At 35.2% G+C, this 22,682-nt stretch overlaps 2 protein-coding genes across 5 annotated transcripts; both read left to right on the top strand.

Annotated features, from left to right (window-relative positions):
• LOC18586292 lies at nt 2,489-8,927 on the top strand. Of its 2 annotated transcripts, XM_007009554.2 has the most exons (5): nt 2,489-2,622; nt 3,070-3,299; nt 3,427-6,398; nt 6,513-6,610; nt 6,746-8,927. In XM_007009554.2, the coding sequence occupies exons 2-5, from the start codon at nt 3,276-3,278 to the stop codon at nt 7,873-7,875; spliced, it is 4,224 nt and encodes a 1,407-aa protein (XP_007009616.2). In that variant the 5' UTR covers nt 2,489-2,622; nt 3,070-3,275; the 3' UTR covers nt 7,876-8,927. The 2 variants fall into 2 exon arrangements, with proteins under 2 accessions (XP_007009616.2, XP_017984801.1); XM_018129312.1 differs by having other exon boundaries at nt 6,513-8,927.
• LOC18586291 (SAC3 family protein A) lies at nt 10,683-21,883 on the top strand. 3 transcript variants are annotated; one of them, XM_007009551.2, is made up of 14 exons: nt 10,683-10,983; nt 11,174-11,246; nt 12,370-13,230; nt 15,280-15,717; nt 16,753-16,854; nt 17,509-17,606; nt 17,750-17,927; nt 18,094-18,585; nt 18,696-18,836; nt 18,966-19,025; nt 20,100-20,230; nt 20,355-20,488; nt 20,601-20,836; nt 21,359-21,883. In XM_007009551.2, exons 2-14 carry the CDS (start codon nt 11,187-11,189, stop codon nt 21,458-21,460), a joined length of 3,033 nt encoding a protein of 1,010 aa, XP_007009613.2. In that variant the 5' UTR covers nt 10,683-10,983; nt 11,174-11,186; the 3' UTR covers nt 21,461-21,883. The 3 variants fall into 3 exon arrangements, with proteins under 3 accessions (XP_007009613.2, XP_007009612.2, XP_017984863.1); XM_007009550.2 differs by having other exon boundaries at nt 17,747-17,927; XM_018129374.1 differs by having other exon boundaries at nt 10,774-10,994; nt 17,747-17,927.

Below are 22,682 nucleotides of genomic sequence, written 5' to 3'. Positions count from 1 at the left end.
AATTTATTATTAAAATATTAGTATAATTTTTTATTTTTTATTTATACTCATTAAAAATTTAATATATTAATAATTTAATAAATAAAATATTAATATTTTTAAAATATTAATATTTTAATCAAATTGATATTAATAATATTTAAATTATATATAAAATATTAATATTTTAGAATTTATAAATATTTTTTTATTTTTTTTCTTTTTCCTTTCTTCTTCTCCATGGGCCGGCCACCTAAAATATAACTGGTATAATGAAACATTGATCTGGCGCACCATGTGGTTGAATCTAGCGACTAAGACACTAGTTTGGTGCTTCTTGCGAGTAGATTTGACCATGAAGCTCCAGATCTGATTGTGAGTATCTAGTTGAGAAGCACTAGATCCGGTGCTTTTTACGATTAGATCAGGCCATGGATCCCAAATTCGATGACTCTTCGATTGAATCTTATCAAAAAGTACTGGATTAACACTTTATGATCATATTCAGTATTGAAACCGTCGCTGTCATCTCCATCATCATATCCAGTGATGAGTGTAAGTTAGAGAGAGAATGAGAGATGCAAGAACGTGAGAGGAGAGAAAAAAAATAAGAAAAAATGAGAAGAAAAATAAATATTTATAGATCTAGGATTGTAATATTTATAAGTTATAATGAGTATTTTAATCTTATCAGATTTTAAACTTATTCCCCAACCATGAAATAGCAAAACTCATTGAGGAACTTAGGTTTAGTTAAACTTGAGTTTTACCCCATTTTAAAAAATAACTAATACTAAATAATAACTATTCCTTATAACATTGCTTACCAAACGGAAGTAAAGAGAAAACATGAGAAGCTATTATCTGTGCCAAACATGCTATTAGCTTAATCTTTTAGAGTATTAAGCAAAATAAAAATGCCTCGTGAACTTTCTTTTAAATATGATATAGATGGGAGAGTGTCCTTTTCTTGGATTTGTCTGTTTGTGTACTTGCACTTGAAGTTTCCTTCCTTATTCCTGGAGAGGTCCTAACCTTCCCCTAGTTTCTCAATTAGGATTAATTTTTATAGTTTTTAGAAAAAAAGACAAAATAAATTAATTTGTGAATATCATTTTATTTTATAGTAAACTTTTATTTTTATAGCAAAAAAATCAATTATTTTGATAATAAAAAATTTTAAATTTGATAATAATGAAAATAAAATATTTCGAATTCAAGTATTGATAACTCTTGTTGGTAATATTTACGTTCTAATTTAAGAGTTGTAACATAATAAATCAATTAATTTGTTTGATTCGAATAATAAAAAATTTAGAGTGTAAATTTTTAATGAGACGACGGGGGAATTGTCCATTAATGCTTAATTTAAGGGTTGAAAGAGTCTTGTCCTTGATTTTTTTTTTACAAGAATCATAGAGTTAAATTAAATGGTATAAAAAAATAAAACAGATAATATACATATATATATTTGAATAGATATATACAGAAATCATACATGGAATGTCTTGTTCAAACTATTCTTTTTAAACCCATTTAGCTTTTTTTTCCTTTTCTTATAAAATAATATAAATAAAGGAAAAGGAGATAAAATGTTGAATTGATTAAAACAAGATTTATTTATAGTATTACTAATTAAATTCGTGGACAAATGGATTTAATGTAAAGGTAGGGGACCAATTTTGGGTCAATGTCAAAATTTGGTACAATTTTTTTTGGCTTTGTTCTACCAAATTTCAACTTTTCAATTACTCTCTACTTGGTATCCCCATCGAGTGGACCTAACCTTTCAATAATTTCTCAAGTACCATTTATTTTATAGCTTAATTAAAAAATAATTTGTGAATATCATTGTATTTATATAGTAAATATTTATTTTTTTGTTCCTATTTTATTATATAGCAAAAAAGGGTATCATGTCAATCCTACTAAAATTTCATTAATTTCAAAATTTTTTTCCATAATTAAAGTAGTCCCCAAAAAGAGACTAAAAAGTGAAAAGAAATATTGGATTCTATTCCTTTCTTGGGTTTTTTTCTTTTCTTTTAATTAAGAATTATTAGGACAATTTGTGAATTTTTTTTATAAAATATAATTATTTTATAATAAGGTTTCGTTCATGAAATGATATTTTTTGAATTTAATAAAAAAATAAAATCTAATATAAATAAAAAAAGAAACAAAATCTGTATGTACTGTAAATTTGTTTTACTTTCCAATAATTTTAAGTTGGAATAAAATCTAGTGAAGGCAGCATAAAATTGTCAAGAATAATTCTAAAAAAATATAAAAATGGAAAAAAATTTAAATAAAAAATGAAAAAGGAGGATGAATAATGCCGACAAACGGAAGTGGGTGAACTATGGTGGAGCCACATCGCGTCAAATTTTCCAAAGATACAACACGTGGCAATCATGGATTGGACATCGTGTTGCGGACCCTTGATGAAGACTCCATCGAATCATTAGTTAAAAGAAAAAAATAATAAAATAATAAAAAATTTCGTCTATATAATAATGGAAGTGTACAGCAATAAAGGAACCCCTCAAACCCTAGGAAACGGGCTTGATTAGATTCTCTGTTCTTTCTTGTTCATCATTTCTGTGAAGTTTCAGTTTTCTTTTCTCTCGTCATTTTGATCGGGTAATTTTTTCTTCTCCGATTTCTTTTATTTTTTGTTTGTTTTTTGGCCTATTTTTAAATTTTTAATAGTTGTTGTAATTCGGTCAACGGTTATTGTCTGATTTTGATTACAGGTACATCTTCCTGGAAACCGATTCATTTCTTTTAAAATTTTATGTTGAAACTTCAGATTGAATTTATCTTGTTTTTTCCTGATAATTTGTGTTGATTTAATTCAGTGCAAGGAATGATCTGTTTGTTTTTAAAGTTTTGATTGGCTTTAGATTTTTAATTCTTATTCCAATTGGTTTACATGTTTATTTATTTATTTTTATGTATAACATCCCCATAAAATCGTGGTTAATTGATTTGTGCTAGTTTATTTATTTGTGGAACCTATTTAATTATTTTGTGAACCTCTCTTTAGCTGTACAGATTAACCTTTTTTCTTTTTCTTTTTGCTTGCAGGTGCTTCTTACTGGTTTTCATGCTGGGTTTTTAGGGAGACAATCGGAAATTAACTTATTTGAATTGATTTGGAAATTTTGCGTTTTGAATTCGATCAGATTTCAGGAATGGTTGTAAAGAATATTCTTTTGGTGGAAATTAAATTTAAATAAAAGCTGATAAGAGGAAAGCTGAAGGGCTAATACGCTAGGCGAATATTTGGGATCATGTCAGTATCAGGAAACGAAGAGGTGTCTATCTTTATTTGTCTATCTTTATTATTCTTTTTTAAATTGCTAGCATCTAAGGTTAGAGAAACTGTTGCAAGTTTATAATTTGTTTTTGTTGAGTTTTGATTAATTTATGCTCTGTTGGCAGACGGGGGTTAAACCCAGTGTTGGGCAGTTTAGTGAATATAGTGCAGGTATTCCAATAAAGAAAAGGAGGTTTCCTTTAATCTGGACATCTTCTCAGCAGACTGAAGATTCACCTTCACTACCAACTGAAAATGATTCAGAGCAGAAAGGATTTTCTAGTCCACTTCAGGGTTCAGCTATTTCAAATGCTAGTACTGTCACAGCGAGCTCAAACACTGGCAGTGTTTTAGCGAGTTCAAACACCTGCGGTGTTTTAGCTAGTTCAAACATCAGTGTTGTTGGAGTGAGTTCAAACACTAGTGGCGTAGCAGCAAGGTCAAATACTAGTGGTGTTGCGGGGAGTTCAGATGCTAGTGGTGTTGCAACTAGTTTGAATGTGAATGCTGGTAGTATTGCAGCAAGTTCTAATGCTGTCAGTGTTGCAGCGAGTTCTAATGCTGTTAGTGTTGCAGCTAGTTCTAATACTTCTTGTGTTGCAGCAAGTTCTAATGCTGTTAGTGTTGCAGTGAGTTCTAATGCTTCTTGTGTTGCAGCGAATTCTCATGCTAGTAGTGTTTCAGCAGGCTCTAATGCTAGTAGCACTGTGGAAACTTCTAAGCCTAATAGTGTTGCAGCAAGTTTGTCAAATGCTAGTAGTATTGCAGCAAGTGTTTCTAGCTTTTCTGATGCAAGTGAGAAAACTGTACCTGAGAAAGAGAAGAGAAGTTATGATGGTACAAATGGTAGCATGGTGCAGGGCAATAATAACCTCCTTAGGGTAAAACTTGAAGAACAAAGCTTTCCAGTTAACTCTAGGTCTTTGGCTGATATTGACAGCAAAGGGAAGCTTGTGGCAACTGGAGAGTCTGACAATATCCTGAGAAAGTCAGCAAAATCTGAGTTGGACTTAGTAGGTGGTGATTCTCTTACCCTTAATATAGGGAAAGATGTATATAGCCAGCAAAATGTAGATGGACAGTTTAGATCAGAATTACCTACAGTTTCTGGGAACCCTGGATTGTCATTAGCTTTAGGGGAACATCTTGTTTCAGCTATTGCTGGTGGAAATAATGAGCGTGATTGTCTGAAGCAGGAAAAGGCAGAACCTGTTTCTTTGAATCTATCCTTAAGCAAAGGAGAATGTAGTACTCAACTTAGAAGTAACAATGTCCAGCCTAATAGTATTGGTGCTAATATGCTTGCTGACCGATCAAATTGGGATTTGAATACTACAATGGATGCTTGGGAAGGTCCTGCCAGTAATGATGGTGCAAGTCAAAAAACAACTCATATGGATGCTATAAAGCCAGTACTTTGCTCAGGTGGGATGCCTGGTACCAGTATGCCCACACAACAGCAAAGGGTAATCAAAATTGCAATGTCATCCGCACTATCTAGTCAGCAGTATAACACAGAGGATTCACTTCGTTTAGGCCTCACTACCCCTTATCTTCATTTGAACTCCAATGAAAAACCTTCCAGCACATCAGCTAAAGAGGATTTGCGCGAAGTCACGGCAAATATCAACTTACCTGCAGAATCAGTGCCTGTCAGCAATCTGACTGTGTCTAACTTTAAGCCTGTAAAATCAGAACCACTTGATGAGAGCATCAAAACTAATTCTGCTGCAGTTAAAGCTGATCCTAAGGGCTTGTTAAATATTGTACCGATGAAGCATGAATTAGTTGATAGGAGCAGTTCAGAAAGCTCAAAATCTTCAACCTTAAAATTAGCTGATGCTCGGTCTGTAAAACCTGAACCAGTTCACGAGGATAACCAGGAAACATCAAAGAGAATGGAGGGATCATTGAACCAATCAGATGAGCAGATACTACATCCTCTGAATAACACAACAGTACCTACTTCTACTGATTTGTCATTACATGGTGATGCGTCGAATCATGTGGAACATTTTATTCAAGCCAAAGAAACTGAGTCTAGTGGGGAGGGCCAGGTTGCTTCTAAAATGATTTCTTCTGTGGGTCATGATGATAATGAATCAAACATTTCTGGTAAAATAGATAACTCTACTTCTGAAAATAAGAGTGTTGAAGATCCTGATAATTGCAGACTGAAATTCATGGCTGTACAACCATCTGAATCACGGGGAACGGTTGAGGGTTCTGTAAGTGATGAGGAAAAAATTAATTTATCAGGTGATATTCTAGAAGATTCATATGGCTCTGGTTATGAGTCAGATGGCAATCGTGATTTAGCTCCAGCTATGGATATGGAACATGATGGTAGAGCAGAAGATGACTTTGAAGATGGTGAAGTCAGGGAAACTGTAGAGAATACTGAGATAGAGGCTCCAGTATGTGAGGGACAAGAGGCTGGAAATGGAAATAATGGTGATACTGGTTATAAAAACTCAGATTCTGTATGGTTTGTTGGTGATAACAAACCATCTTCATCCTCTGTCAGCGGAAAAGAAACTTGTGGAGAAGATGCTGGTAAAACAAGTAATGATAGTACTAATGAATGCATTGACACATCTGTAAATAAGGATTCCAATACAGAAGCTGATAAAGAGGCCTGTTTGCAAGAATCATCAGCTGTTGAGATGCCTTCCAGTCCAACTGACAAAAAGATACCAAATAAGGCCATGCCAAGAAAACCACTTGATTTATCAGAGAAGAAGGATGCTGTAGAAGGGCAAGATCGAGAGCAAACATCTATCCAAGCCTCTGATTCAAGCCAAGGAACTTCAGTGACCATTGGTCAAGGTGCAGATAATGCTCAAAAAACTGAGTCAGAAGGAAAAAGCAATTCAGTTCTACCTAAGGTAGAAGCATTTTTAAGTGGTGATGATGCAGGTAAGGATGTCAGCAGTGCAGGTAATAGGAGTCGGATTATAAACTTATCTCGAGCTTTAAATCAGTCATCTCCTGGTAGGACAAGATCTATTTCAGGCAGGACAATGCAGTCACGAGGTGGAAGAGAAAGATTGCTTGATGTTGCCCTTGAAGGAGATAAGTTTCATCCTCGAGGGAGGTGATTATTGTTATTTATGAACCCTGCATTCTTTTTAGTTTGTTTATTTTTTTTTTGATGATTCATTAAATATCTGTTATAATTTTTTCTTCTTCTAACAATGTTTACCCTCAGAGATGAAGTGTATGGCGATGGTTCCCATAGATTCTCAAGAGAGAGGCATCATGATCAGCCATCCAGGAACCCTAGAATAAGTTTTATGCGCGGAAGAGGTAGGGTTTCCAGTTGGATAGACACCCTACGTGGTGGTCGGGATTCAGAACGTAACTTTGCTTCAGAGTTTTATAATGGCCCTACAGAATTTCGTGTTGTCAGACATAAATATGCATCTGCTGTTTCTGATGCAGATCTTGACTTTAGTAGCTATAATAATGGGCAAGATGGTGCATATTTTGGTCCTGGACAAGGTGGGAGAAAGATCTTGAGTGATAATTCATCAATTTTCGCTCATGTACACCCAAGGAGGCGGTCTCCTGGTGGAAGAGATGGACCTGCTTCACGGGGGCTTCCAATGGTTCGCAGAGTTCCAAGAAATCTAAGTCCAAGTAGATGCATTGGTGAAGATGGCTCTGAATCAGTTGGATTGAGGCATATGAGAGGTTTTGCTGATGACCATACAGACCCAATGTTTACTCGTTCCCAACCTTCATTTGAGGGATTAGATGGCCCTTTTGTTAGGGGGAACAGGGATTTTTCATCTGTTCAGAGAAGGGGTCTTCCTCGAATTCGTTCAAAGTCTCCGACTAGACCACGAACTCGTTCTCCCGGTCCATGGCCTTCTCCTAGGAGAAGATCACCTGATGAATTTGGAGGGCCGTTGGAATTACCTCATCGAAGATCACCTATTTACAGGTTGGATAGGATAAGATCACCTGATCGTCCTTGTTTTGCTGGGGAAATGGTTCTTAGAAGGCATGGATCTCCTCCATATTTGTCCCGACCATCTAATGATTTGAGGGATATGGATCCCGGGCGAGATCATGGTCATCCAAGGTCTGGCATCCCTAATAGGAGCCCATCTGGCCGGATTTTACTTAGAAACAGTAGACGGTTGGATCTTGTAGATCCTCGAGAAAGGAGCGACGGTGATGATTACTTTGGTGGGCCCATGCCATCTGGCAGGTTTCATGAGCTTGCTACTGATGGGAATGCTGATGAGAGGAGGAGGTATGGTGATAGACGGGGACCTGTTCGTCCTTTTAGGCCTCCTTATAGTGGTGCTGATAGTGAGAATTTTCATCTTAATGCTGAGGGTGGACCTAGGTCATTTAGATTCTGTCCAGAAGATGATCCGGAGTTGCATGAAAGAGGAACTTTGAGGGAAAGGGAGTTTGATAGGCGATTAAAAAACCGACCTGGGAATGCTCCTAGGAGGACAAGAAACATTGAGGAGGAGGGAAATTTTAGGCATGGTGGTCAGGTTTGGCATGATGATGGATTTGATGATATGTCACGAGTGAAGAGAAAGCGATTTTGAGTAGATTTGTCTGTATATGCCATTAGTCACTGTTAATGGTGTAAGTTATTGGAGCAGCAGGGCTGAATCTGTTGTTTCTATTTTCTGCCTGATTAGGGACATTGTGTTTACCATTTTTGACTAATTTCTGCATATGCAATGATCCCTTGTGTAGTATGTAAGGTAAGATATTGAAGCAGCAGCTAGTAGAGTCAGTTATGGTAATTTTTGGTGCAGTAAATGTATCTGGTATTTTGCCTGGAGAACAGCTCAAGATGCTCTTCTGTTTGGCAGGTTTTCATGAGATCAGACAGACTTAAAATCTTTTTCTGTACCCTAACTTGATATTTGCTGGCTATTCCTTTGGGCAGACCTTCCTTCAGCTGAGAAAAGGTGAGTATTTGGGTTTTGAAGAATGGAAGAAAACAAAGGTTATGATCAGACTATCTATTACTAGATGAATAAATTCACTTTTCTGCATGCTACCCAGCTGATCATCACTTTAATTGCAAAATGGCCATGCCTTCATGTGGTCCTCAGTCATAGATGCTCTGTTTACAAATGTCATCTCTGTACAGTGACATTGTTTTCAAGCTTTTTCGAGAGGACAGTTGGACATCGCCATGAAAATTGAAAAATCTAAATTAAAGGAAATCAAAGAGAGGCAGAGCAGAAATGCCTGCATTTTGCTGCCTTTACTGGTGCTTTGACTTTTATTTCTTCTCAATTAAAGGATCAAAGTTTTATCGGATTGGAATTACAGATCTGACCTGGGTTTTTGACACAAAGCAACAAGGTATTCTGTGAATACAAGTTAATCTGTTGTTCCAGAAGAAGCCAATTCTGAAATATTTATTAACTTTGCCCTCTTACTGTGAGATATGGATCAGCTTCATCAATCAACTGAGATTTTACATTCATATTCACATTGTGGTGGCTTCTGCAGTGAAAATATTTTCCTTTTTTGCTTTGAATGAATGGGTCATATGATTGCTTTCATCTATTATGTGGATGGGGATAAGGTCTTGTTCGGTATGCTGATGAATAGAATAATTGTTGAATATTGCAATGTATGGGTCTTATTCCTTCGCTTGTCCCCATATCCTTGAATCTATCGGTTGAAAGTGATGGGGTCTTGATTCTTCTTAAATGTCCTCTATACTTCTGGTAAAAGAAATACTTTAGAAAAGAAAAAAGACTTGGTAGAAGTTGATTAGTAGTATTTGGAAGGAAGCAGTGACTCTGTTTGGGATGTTGGTGTGTTGTGTGTAGTGCTTTTCCAGGGTTTTATCATCCCCTCTTTGGTTTATTTTTCCTCCACACAGTTTTGGGAAATTTACAGTATTTGAAGCTGGGAAACATGAGGCAATGGCATGGGTTTTATAAGGTTTGATGTTAAAATTTTCTCCAGGGCCTCCAGGCATAAGCTTTCCGGGCAATTTGATTTTTCTGGATTTTGTAAAATAAAGTATAAATAATGGACTTAAATTGAAAAAAAAAGGCAAAAACTGGATAAATAACAATTGGAATTGGAAGAAAATTCTATTCAATTTCAATGAGCTCAAGCTTTGAATTCCAACTCAAATTATGAGATAAGGTCCATTGGCCTGGATCAATAAAGTGTTATCGGATAAATGCCACGGATCTCAAATCGATCAGATGAATCTCGAATTTATAAGAATGTTTTGTTAATTTGATTAACATATATTTAGAATTGAAAATATGAATTTGTATAAAGTTATATGTAAGATTTTTCATGAAATATACGAAGATCGAAAAATTATTGTATAGCATGATTGGACGTTATAGAATATTAAGAATATTATGAATTTTAAACAATCTTGATATATCAGTAAGAGTCTTTTTACATTTATTTTTTGAATTAAAAATATAAATTCGTGACATGAGATCTAAATCTTAAGAAATTAAATATGTTTAGTATACACTGAATTTTATTTTAAAGTAACAAAATAAATTTTATATTATTAAGGTATGTTTTAGAAATTAAAAATATCAGATATTATTTATTTAATGAGATATTACTAATATTACTAACTCAAACCCACTTTGAAACGGGCCGTGTTCGTGGGTTTGGATGGACAGCTATAAGCCATGAACAAGTCCAATAATAGTGTATTCATATAGGAAATGGAAGCCGAATTAAGTTTGAATTCAAATAAAAGTTACCACATGATTAACATTTGATTTCATAATAGATATAAAATTATTATTTTAAAAAATATATTAATATTTTTATTTTTAATAAAACATTATAAAATAAAAAATAATAGTAATAAAAAATTTATAGTAATTTATATATATATATATATATTTAAATTCACAAAATTATTATTTTAAACAAATAAACAACAACACTTAATAAACAATTAAAATTAAAATCCGAGAATACTTTCTACAAATATCATCTGCAGTTAGGTTAATAGATATTAATTAACTTTCCTTATTACTTATTAAGTAACGGTTTAAACAATCTTTCTAAATAACCGACTTTTTATGTTAGTTATATTACTAGATTTTACAAGTGAAAAATCGTTAATTTAGTTAATAACATTATTTAATAATTTAAATAAAATTATAATTTAAAGTCATGTCTTATTAAAAAAACTAGTCATAGATAAATTCTGCTTCTCTTTCAAGAACACTTTCTTCTTTTAATATTAATAGTATAGCTTAAAAAGGATTTCATTACTTCTAATTTCACTAGTAATAATAGTTTAACCACAACAAAGCAAAACGACGATCCTAAAGCGAGTAAACGACGACCACCTTATATAAACACCCACCATTGTCTTTCTCTTCATATTTTTCTCCTGTAAATTTCTTCCGATTCTCTTTCTCCCTTGTCTTTCCTTCCCTCGTGGGATTTCGTTTTATTTTTTTAAATATTCAATTTTGTTCTCTATATTCTCTTGCTCTATTTTTATTTTATTTTATTGTTTTCTTGATAAAATCCTATAATCCATTACTTCACATATAAATTTTTCTTTTTTTTTTTGGTTGATTTTGCTGTCTGGGTTTTCTCCTTTGATCTCAAATTTTGGTTCTTTGTTGCTAAATAACGTTAAGGGCTTTTCCCTTTTCAACATCAATCTCGAGGAGTTTTTGAAGGTTAGAAGTTGGTCAGTTTCCTTTTAATTTTATTAGGGTTTGGTGGGTTTTTTTTAATTATTTCAATGCTAAATTTTCAACTTTTTTGGGCAATTTAATGTTTGATTTGATAAAATCGAATTGGTTTTATTTTATTTTATCTTGGGTGCTAATTATATGTTGTTTCCTTTTGTTTTTTGGTGAAATATAGGGATGCTGATGAAATGATGAATCAAGCTACTAATACACAAACTTTAGCTTCACTGGACCCGAACTCTGTTGAGGTGATTCCCTTTTTTATTCTTTTATTTTCTTTGAGAAACAATGGTTAAAATGGTTAAAAGTGTTGATTTGAATAAAGGGTTGTGTTGGAATTGGGTCTAAAACCGAAGGTAAATGAATTTGATTTGAAGTTTCAAAGTTGTTTAGTTAGCTTTTAAGCCCTTTAGGCATTTTGGAAGTGAGGAGTGTTGCTTATTGTGAATTGGGTTTGAGTTTTAGAATTGAATTAGGAAAGTGCCCTGATCTCAGTTTAAAGGTAATAGTTGTAATTAGGTTTGAAGTTTCAATGATGTTTAGTTAGGTTTTACTGCTGTAGGCAATACTTTGGTGAAGAGCATTGCTTTCCGGGGATGGGTTTAGTTTAGAGTTGGACTAAAGAAACCTTGAAGTTAAAAACCTAAGGTAATAGCATATAACGAATTGGATTTGAAGCTCCTAAGTTGTTTAGTTAGTTTTTAGCTCTTTAGGCATTTTGGAGGTGAAGAGTGTTGCTTGCTATGAAGCGGGTTAGTTATGAATTGGATTAAAAAAGTGCCAAAATTGAAAATCAAAAGTTTTGGCAATGCTAGGAATGACCGAGTTGGAAGATTCGGAGTTGAGTAGTTAGATTTTAGTGCTTTAGGTATTTTTCTGGTGAAGAATGTTTCTTGCTTTGAAATTTATTAGTTTAGAATTGGATTAAAAAAGTGCCAAAATTGAAAGCCAAAGGTTCAAGCAATGCTTGTGACGAATTGAGTTGGAAGTTTTTAAGTTATTTAGTTAAATTGTAGTACTTTAGGTAGTTTGGAAGTGAAGTGTTGAAATTAAAAACTGAAGGCATTGTTCAAATGAATTGGGTTTGAAGTTTCTAAGTTGTTTAGTTAGGTTTTCGTGATTTAGGCATTTTTGAAGTGAAGAGTGCTTGTTGTGAATTGGGTTTGAGTTTACTGCAATGGGTTATTTGAAGAAGGTGAAAAAGGACAGGTTTTGAAGTGATGGTTGAGTTTTCTTGTAAATACAACATCCAAGTAATGGCATATTGTATAACTAATCAGATTTGATTTTCTTTCAAGTGATTGATCAACATGCATCCTGTTATTTTGGTCAATTCATTTGTCATTCATTGACTTTGGTTTCTTTTCTCAGAGTCGATATGCTGTAAATGCAAGTCAAGGGCAGACATCTTCATATGTTCCCTCAACAGCTGGTTCTGAAGCTGCATCGTGGAATATGTACAGGGTGGATAATCACTCTGTAGAAAATGGAAGTTTTTCGAATTCCACTTACCACCATGTGCAGCAAACAGAGCCATCCACAAGAACTGTTCAGGATGGGTCAAATGCAGCATCTCTTGCTACTTCATCGAGCTTAGGAACAACAAATGCACAACCAGACTATAGTGGCCATAATTCCTACTCAAATTCTACTGATCCTTATTCATATGGAAGCACAGGATACCAAGGCTACTATAATGGCTATCAGCAACAACCTAACCCCTCTTACTCTCAGCCAGTAGGAGCATATCAAAACACAGGTGCTCCTTATCAGCCTCTTTCCTCATTTCCGAATACAGGGTCTTATGCTGGGCCTGCAAGTTATTCAAGCACTTACTACAATCCTGGTGATTATCAGACAGCTGGAGGTTACCCGAGTAGCGGTTACAGTCATCAGACAACCACGTGGAATGAAGGCAACTATTCAAATTATACTACTCACCAATATTCGAGCTACACTCCAGATACAACTGGGGCTTATGCTTCTGGTAATGCAGCTACAAATTCATTGCATTATCAGCAGCATTACAAGCAGTGGTCAGATTATTACAATCCAACGGAAGTTAGTTGTGCCCCCGGAACAGAAAATTTATCCATTGCTAGTAAATCCACTCAGGTGTCTCAGGTTCCTGGTGTTAGTGGTGGATACGCTACTTCAAACAGCCAAGCTCCCCCATCTTTTACCCCATCTTGGAGGCCAGAGCCCAGCTCATCTCAAACGCCTTCATTGCAGGTTTGAGTTTATGTTGGATGCATAGTGCAAGATTGGCTGAATGCAGACATAATGAGGACTTGTTTGTGCTATCTGCTAATCTTAAAAATATGCATTCCATCATTATTTTCTTTTGTTATGTTTGACCTTTTGCAGCATTAGATAAAATTTTATGGTTGAAGGTGATAGTTCTTGAAGTGTGCTTGTGCATGTATTTTGCTTTATGTTTCTATTTAGTTGGAATTGACTATTGAGGTTTTGTATGGTAGGTGCAATACAATGTGTATATGAGTGATTATTGATCAATTTTCTGATTTAATGAGATATTTCTTCTTGCCTAGACTGCATCTCCAATCCAATGAACCCATTATGTTTCATCTGTCTTTCTTTGATTTCTGATCTGTTATTTATATTTCATATCATTGATTCTTCTCAAATTTCGATATTGAATTTTGGCTGCTGTGTGAAAATGTCGGGGTGCGTTTTGTTGACCTTTCATGGGTAAGATTGCATTGTTCGTAAGATGAGGGATTTTTGGAATTCAGAATATAGACTTTCTTTGTTTCTGATAGTAGTTAGAGCATGCTATGCATGACATATGGTGTTAAGTTTGCTTCAAACTCTGCCCCTTAGATCAACATTTCCTCTTTCTGTGGTAAATTCAGGGCCGCTGTTACTTGTAAATCTGAGAAGTCCAAAGGCATTAAATCTTTTTTCTTAGATATAGACAGTGTACTAATGACATTATATCTCTTTATTGAAGAATTAGTGAAATAGGGGATTTGATGGATCTTTGTAACAGATTTCTCCAACTCTTACTAGATTTTTTTTTTTTGAGTTTTTCTGTTAGATGATGTTTTAGTGGCCTAGATTTCTATTGTATGGCAATATAATAAGCGATCTTTTTATGACATATATGATTAGTTCAAATTCCTTAGTTCTTTAAATGGAAGATCAATGAGAGGTTTTGATAGTAAATCTCTTTTCTGCCAGCCAAGGGCTTTTGATGGTCATTTCAAGATTTGTGTTGCTATAACAGTTGTGGCTATATTCCCAGTATGTCACTACCTGTTTTATTTAAAGAATCTTGTTCAAGTTATTCATATAGGTAATTTTTTTGTTTCCAGAATAATGAGAAGGTTCATTGTGTTAGATAGGGAGCATGTGGATGCAAGTGTTGTAACAACTAATATTTGTTTGAGGTGGAATGCTTGTTTTAACTTTTGCATTATGTTTGGTCAAAAGGGTGGAATTTAGGAAGGGAAGAATTGTGGAGGGAAACAGAACGATTTGCTAGAAAACTTATAATCCTTTTGGTTGTTTGAATTGGGTGAGGAAAGAAAAAGCATGCAACTGCCATTTGCTTGCTAATCACATTAAAAAGGTGCACCTTATATTGGGTTGGCTTGTGAGGAGAGAAATCACTGCTTGTTCTTTTCACTTGGGTACCCTACCGGATGGTAGTATCATACTTCCCCACCATTTAGCTCCTCTGTTTTCTCTAAGCAAAATGGAGTGATGCGTGATAGTCTTAACAACCTTTTTAAGGCTTTGCTTAGAGGGGAATGCATTTGTATATAAAATGTAAACAAAGTGAGCCTAGTGTGTATGATGTGATAATAAGTCGATTTTATTGAAAGCTCCCTAATGATAGTAGCTCTTTATTAAAGCTTTGATTGAATCTTTCATGATATGGTGCCTCTGAAAGAATGCTTTTTATGCTCCACGGAAGACTGGAGTACATGATCTGGCATGTCTAGATTGCAAGGTAGATTTCATGTTTCACTTTCCGGGAAAAATGATAAATCTATGTGCTTATCATATTATAATGCGTCATGAATTATTGACAAGGAAGATTGTAGGGGTTATGTGCTTCTTATTGCCATAAGATTGATGGCTATGATTGTAATGTTTATGTTAATAGTATCTTTTTTCAGATTCGTTTGTGTATTTAACCAAGTAGTTTCCTTTTGTGGTTATTGCATTTAACTTAATGTCTTTTTCAGTTATTTGAGTTTTAGTGCTTTTTATTTCAATTTTTTTTTATCTTTTTGTGCTCGTTTTGGTCAGCCTGGTGCAACAGTTACTGGTGGTTATGATAGTTACTGGAAACATGGGGCTTCAAGTTTTCAAAATCAGCATCCTACTCCTGTACAGCAACATTTTCAGAAGGCTTTGGATTCAAAACCTTCATATGATAACTTTCAGGAACAGCAGAAAACTGCTTGCCCTCAAGGTCTCAATTTACAATATCCTGTGGCTCAGCAGTCATCTCAAAGTTACCAACCGCCTTTGCAAACTGTTCAATCAGTTGATACACGAAGGGTAAGCAAAGTGCAGATTCAAACAAACCCCAGGATTGCTTCTAATTTGCCATTGGGTTTACCAAAAATGGACAAGGATGGCTCTAACAATAATACAACAGCAAAACCTGCTTATATCAGTGTTTCACTGACAAAACCCATTGAGAAAGTGTTGCCTAATGATGCAGCTGATTCTGTACTCAAGGTGAGCCTCCTGTTTTAGTTGTCTACTTTTGTTTCTTCTGAATAAACACCATAGGTTATCCTGTAAGATTTTCTGTTCAAAAATGAGGAGGCGAATAAGAAAGCTGCCTCCAGCGACCCTAGGTTGAACATCTGCATACTAGTACCTGAAACAAATATACCTTGTCTAATCTGAATTTTTGTGTTTGCCTGAAGCTCTGCAATTGGATCACCCATTAGCAGCATGGTCTGTTATAAAAATTAATTGTTTGTTGGGCTCTTTATAAGTGCTTGAGTGCTGTAATGTTACAGGATTTGACAGCAGGGAAGTAGTTCACTGTACATGGAAAAAGGTTGGATGCAAGTATTCTGCAAGTGAATGATGTTGTCTTACTTTCTTCGTTGTACTTGCCTATTAAATGGTGATAGATGGCTAGGAAATTGTTACATGAGTGCTGATTTGTTTGGTCATGGTTAATGTGTTTGCCTGGATAATGCTTAGGGTTGTTTAGCTTTGCACTGTGTCTGGAGATAAATATGGGATGTTATCATTTGATGTGCAAAATTGTTGCTTCATAATAAAGAATTATCTCATGTAATTGGAATTTGTAGTTTGCAAGACATTATTAAGTTTGAAAACCTATGTTGTTTTAAAAAATATTGAATATGCATGCATATTTGTCTGTGTTCGGTACATTTGATGTGTTATTTGCCCGTACCTTCTATTTGAGGAAGTCCTGTTATTCATTTGAGCTGCAATCTTCATTTCCATGTTCACTACTAATACCGGATATGTTAAACTTACTGGATTATGCAGTGCTGAATTAAAATGCATATTTGGATAAACATGGTGGATAATGATGATTTAGACACAAATTGCTCTTGGAAATTGGTGTGAAATGCTGTAAAATCATTGATTTAAACTTTATAGTCTACTTCTAAGGCCCTCCCTCCCCCTGCCCACTACCACCAGCACCAAAAAAAAAAAAAGGACTTTTATGGTTTACACGTGTCAGGTTATGCTACAACAATTAATTGCCACTTTGTTTGCTTGCAGGTTGGTATGTTCCCAAAATCATTAAAGAATTATGTTGAAAGGGCATTGGGTCAATGTGAAGATGAAAAGCAAATGGCAGCTTGCCAGGCAGTCATGAAGGAGGTGAGTTTTTGGTTTAATCTTGGGTAGTGGTTATTCACAATTGTGTGCAAATTGAGTTGTTTCTTTTTATTTAAATTTTTTCTCATGCCATTGTAATCAAGTACTCTTTTAAGAGTTTGGATCAATGATTTCTTAATATGCCAGCAATGACAAGCAGTGTAACCGAAAAATTAAATTGTATTCACTGCACAGATTGTATGTTTACATTTCTTCATAGCCAGAGGGAGGGCTAACCTGAGCCCTGGATGGCTAACAGCTACTAGGCTGATTTTGTGTTGTTGACCCCTCATTCTCTTTAACTACTTCTGATATGAAATTAAAAGAAGGTATTGGGCCCTCTAGGAAGGAAGATTGAGATCAGTAATTCATGTACTTAGCTTTATGTCTGATATCTGACAACTTTCTAAGTTTCTACATTGATACTATTAGGTTTCTTTATGAGGGTTGAAAAGTAATGTTATGTAGTAGGATTAAGCTTTAAAGTTATTGAGATTAATTGGTGTCTGCTTGTTAAATATGCTATAGTTGCTGGAAATTTTGAAGTATTTGAGTTAATCTTTCTGTTTCTATAGTTCTGCTTTCCATTGCAGTATGGTTTAAATTTTTCTGCTGGATGCATATTGACTTTTCCCTTCACCTCCTACTGCCTTTCAGATAATTACCAAGGCAACTAATGATGGTACACTTCATACACGAGACTGGGATGCCGAGCCTCTCTTTCCGATACCTAATGCAGATATGGTTGATAAGAAGTATATATTCTAGTTCCCTATCTATGCTTGATTTTCTGGCTTGCATGTATCTGGAAATACATGGCATTCATTTTGGTTCTAGTAATAATTTGTTCTGCCTCCATCCTTACCCCTCTCTTCCTTTCTTTTTTATCATCTAGCAGCAATTTACAAAATCCAATCCCTGTTTCTGCAATTCCAAAGTACAAGAGTCCAACTAAACGATCCAAGAGCAGGTGGGAGCCTTTACCGGAGGAGAAATTACTTGACAAATTGGATCCTGTCAACAGTTATGCAGCAAAGTATAGTAGCTGGGTTCACGTTAATGAAAAGGACAGAAAGGTAGTGTCTAATTTCATTGCTTTTGTTCTTTCATAGCAATACTATGCTAGGGTTGGTACATTCTTTTCTTAGTATGGGGTTTTAGTGATATTATTGGTTCTTAAGGTGTTGCACTTCTGCCACAAATAATCTAATCAGCTTTTTTGTTGAATAAATTATTCTGCAGCCTGCAGGTGCAAGTTCTGAGGGCAAGACTGATATTATGAATAGCATTAGATTTCCGCTGATGGAGCAGAAATCTGCAAGTAAAACTGTCCAGAGGCCAGTTAAGAGACAGCGTCTTGCTGATGGGAATGCTGCTGATAATGGTGATGCATCAAGTGATAGTGATAAGGAACAGAATTTAACAGCATATTATTCTGGTGCAATTGCACTCGCTAATACACCGGAGGAAAGAAAGAGACGTGAAAATCGTTCTAAGCGTTTTGAAAAAGTGCAAGGAAATCGAGCACAAATTAATCACTTTAAAGCCAAAAATGCTGGCAGTGGAAACCTATATGCTAGAAGGGCTAGTGCCATGGTGCTTAGCAAAAACTTTGAAGATGGTGGCAGCAGGGCTGTTGAAGACATTGACTGGGATGCACTAACTGTGAAAGGAACATGCCAGGAAATCGAGAAACGCTATTTGCGTCTTACTTCTGCACCAGATCCCTCCACTGTAATTATCAATATTTCATTTCATTGTCATAATCTGCGCATTCTGCCTTTTGAAATATTTAGAAAAATGATGTCACTCCCATATTATTGGCCGTCTTCTTTGATTTACAGGTAAGACCAGAAGAAGTTCTGGAAAAAGCTCTGCTCATGGTTCAAAATTCCCAAAAGAACTACCTTTATAAGTGTGATCAGTTGAAGTCTATTCGCCAGGACTTAACTGTCCAAAGAATTCGTAACCAGCTAACAGTTAAGGTATATCTGATGCATATCCCTGCCTCCCTGGGAAAAAGATATGTTTATAGTGATGAGGATTTTCTTTTCTATAATAAATAATTCCTGGACAATATGCTGATTTTCAAGCTTTATTTCACTTGTAAACAGGTTTATGAAACTCATGCTCGATTGTCATTGGAAGTTGGGGATCTGCCTGAGTATAATCAGGTTTGTAATTTAATAACATTTTGTTATGAATTCTTGTTTGGAATAGCTGGTTTACCTGCTTTTATTAAAATGTGTAAAGTATCACACATGGTTTCTTAATGAGACTAGATTCTGTTTTCCCCATATGATGGCTATCTTTTTCTTTCAGCTGGTCATGTATTAGATCTGGCCAATAGTTTGCCACCAAACTGGCACTTAGCCTTGTTTGCCAAGCTAAATTGACATATTGTGCTTTTAAGAAAATGCAGATAAAACACACTCATGTACACTGCTGATTAGCGTGTATCACTGTTGTATTAAACATTAGCATGTCTTGCTAGTTTTATTTCAGTTCTATTTCTTTTGGCAACATTGTTAGTCGTCAGTTAAGTAATGTTTAATACTAGCCAAAATTGCTATAGTTGATCATATTTTTTAGTGTCTCGGTGTTGTTAGCTTGATAAAGTTGTGGAAATTTGTGAAGATGTCTACTAAAGTAAATAAGGGCAAAGGTGCCTGTTATTTATATATGGTGAGAAATATATTGGACTACCACCAACATAAAGGATTCCCTCCCTAGAAATAGGAAAAGGGTGTAAAAGAAACAATTAATGGAATTTCAGTGCTTTGTAACTAGTGTTGCATTCTGAGTGACAGAGTTTGATAGACTGGTATTTGCACAGTTTTATTTCTCTCAAGAATTTATGTTCAGCTGTAGATCTACAAATGTTAATCAAAACACAATTGGTAATTAACTCTCAGCGGTTGTTGGTTTTATTTGAACGTTTTGCTTAACATTGTAATTGTGTTTCTGTTGCAAAGGTCAGAGTAAAAAGTTCATCATAAGTTTATTTTGTCAGAAAGTAGTAAACTAAGCGAGTGCCAAAAGGATTTGTATATTTTCTTTCTTTCCCCACTTTTTTTTGGATGTCTATTTTGGATCTGTTCCATGCGATGTCCAGTGGTGCTTAGAATTCACCACTCGAAAGATGTTGCGACACAAAGTGGGATAGATTAAGAGATTAAGTTTTCCTATTTCACATTTTTAATCTTGTTCGCTTTTTTTTTTTTTCTTTTTCCTCCCACGGAGTCCAGTGCCAATCACAGCTGAAAATCCTTTATGGTGAAGGAATTGAGGGGTGCCATATGGAGTTTTCTGCTTACCATTTACTTTGTGTTATCATGCACTCGAATAACAACAGAGATCTATTATCATCAATGTCAAGGTTAGTTGTGTTGCTATTTTCAATCTATAAGCTAGATTTTTTTCCTTGATTTCTTGAATTATGTCAATTATACATCATGCTATGAATATTGACATAAAAATACCCTCTCATGTTTGGTTTCAAGATTATCTGATGAAGCAAAGAAGGATAAAGCTGTTCAACATGCACTTGCAGTTCGTGCAGCTGTGACTTCAGGAAATTATGTTATGTTCTTCAGATTATACAAAATGGCACCTAACTTGAACACCTGCCTTATGGGTAAGTGTATACTACAGGGTGATCTCAATTCTTATTACCAATTACATCTATCAAAAGAGTGCTAAGGTTTTTCTTTTATTTGCTCTTTGGTCTTTTTGGTTCTTTTGTGCAGATCTTTATGTTGAGAAAATGCGATATAAGGCTGTGGGCTGTATGTCTCGTTCTTATCGTCCTCAGGTACCTGTTTCATACATTGCTCAGGTTCTGGGCTTTGGCAGCGGTATGCCTACAAATGAAGGAAGTGATGAGAAAGACTCAGATGGATTGGAGGAGTGTGTTGACTGGTTGAAGGCACATGGTGCATGCCTTGTTGCAGATAGTAATGGAGAGATGCAGCTTGATGCTAAGGTATTCTTAATCTCATCTTGATAATTAACATATCTGATCTTATTACTGTTGGATAATAAGCAATATTCCACCTTGGTACACTCATTGGATCCTCAGGTTGTTAATTCTGTAAAACCTTTTCCCTTTACGTCATGAGCATATTTCTTCATGAGAGCAGTCCAAGTGAACTTGTCGAAGTTCCGTCTTGGTGCAACCATCGTATCCTCCCCGAGATGCTGAGTTTTAAAGAAAATTTGATGGATCGATATCCCTGTAAATTTTTTTCCATCATGCCATGAGCAGATTTGTTCATGTGTGCAGTCCAAGTTAACTTCAGTTGAACCTTTTGGGATTTCATCCTTCTGTCCCTTTTTGGTCCATCAATAAATACTATTTGTTTAACGTATGGGGAGTTTGCCTTTCCCAACCCCTGCCCTTTTCTTACTTTTCTGATTGTTCCCCCCGTGCCCTATCTCCTTCTCAAGATACAGAAGAAAGGTTTGGCTTTACTTGCTGACTGAATGGAATGTTCATAATGTGCAGGCTTCATCCTCAAGTCTCTACATGCCAGAACCTGAAGATGCCGTGGCCCATGGAGATGCTAGTCTAGCTGTTAATGATTTTCTGACGCGGACATCGTCATAGCCAAGTTATTCGGACTTAATTGTATTTGAAAGCAAAGTTAATTGGAAATTTTTGCCATCCTCAGTCTGATGTACGACAGTAAAAAGAGTGGGAATATTTTGAAGAATGGCTAGCAAGTCTGACAAAGTTCAGCCGGAGGGCTGAGGGTGTTGCTTGTAACCTTAAGAGAGAGTAGATCACATTTGTATACCATGATATACTAATTCAAAAGAATTCAAATTCTCTCAGAAATGCTTGTTAGGAGATGGCAGAGGGCAGCACTTGAGCTAGCATTGTAGTTTTTGTTCCTTATTTGTTTCTGTTTCTCTTTGAAACATCGCTTCATTGTTTCTTGGTGAAGACTTAACATAGATGTACTTCAGGAAGAAGAAATAAGGAAAATTAGTCAGTATATTTGATATATGAATGCTTTAGAATTTTGAGTTCCAATTGCGCTATTAGTTCTCTTAGAAACCAAAATATGGCAATTAGTTTAGTTCTGAAGAAAGGGAATAAAAACTGAAAATAACTTTTTTCGATGAATTTTCTTGTGTTTTTCATCCTTTTTGCAGGCATTGGTACACAAATTTAATTGAGGATAAATGAACCCTTACTGCCTGTCATCATGAAATGATTTTTTTTAGTTGGGGAAGGGAGATTAGAACTTTACTTTTTAAGTAGAAAGATTATGTATTAATCAATAAATCAAATGTTAATGTGTATGGAATGATTGAATAGTCTCAATCAAATATATTTACAATGACAAAGGAATATATATATATATATATATATAAAGTGCACAATTAAAGCTTGTTAGGGTGGGGAATATAGAGGCAAATGTGACCAAGTGGTACTCCCCGGGCAGAAGTCCATCTGGCTGCTGCATCAATGGTGTACATGCACAGAGGAAATCTCTGGGAACTATGCAATTTGCTGTGGAAGCATTGGCTCTTGTTGAAAGGATTGTAGCTTAAGTTTAAAGAGTGAAAGAGACTGGGCAGAAGAGAGATTCTCCAACACAGTTTCTTATTATGCATAACAGCCTTGAAAGTGATCGTGTTTCTCCAACGATAATGATTTGTCAGCTGAACGCATTTCACTTTTATGTCTTAACCTCTTTATTCTGGTCCTTAAAACGACAGCTGAGATTATTTGCTAGTGAGATGGGGTTTGGGAGAAATAGAATTAATAATATTAAGTTTGAGTTATTATTACAGTTTTGGGTTGGATAGGTTTTAGATTC

Source organism: Theobroma cacao, chromosome 10, assembly GCF_000208745.1.
Source record: "Theobroma cacao cultivar B97-61/B2 chromosome 10, Criollo_cocoa_genome_V2, whole genome shotgun sequence".
NCBI classification, from domain to species: domain Eukaryota; kingdom Viridiplantae; phylum Streptophyta; class Magnoliopsida; order Malvales; family Malvaceae; genus Theobroma; species Theobroma cacao.
This window is presented reverse-complemented; position numbering and strand designations above follow the sequence as displayed.

Coding starts and splice junctions, on each gene's coding strand:
- LOC18586291 (XM_007009550.2), top strand. CDS start 11,187: ATGATGAATCAAGCTACTAATACACAAACTTTAGCTTCACTGGACCCG. Junction 17,928..18,093: donor TTAATGAAAAGGACAGAAAG/GTAGTGTCTAAT, acceptor ATTATTCTGCAG/CCTGCAGGTGCAAGTTCTGA. Junction 20,837..21,358: donor AGATGCAGCTTGATGCTAAG/GTATTCTTAATC, acceptor CATAATGTGCAG/GCTTCATCCTCAAGTCTCTA.
- LOC18586292 (XM_018129312.1), top strand. CDS start 3,276: ATGTCAGTATCAGGAAACGAAGAG. Junction 3,300..3,426: donor CAGTATCAGGAAACGAAGAG/GTGTCTATCTTT, acceptor CTCTGTTGGCAG/ACGGGGGTTAAACCCAGTGT. Junction 6,399..6,512: donor AAGTTTCATCCTCGAGGGAG/GTGATTATTGTT, acceptor GTTTACCCTCAG/AGATGAAGTGTATGGCGATG.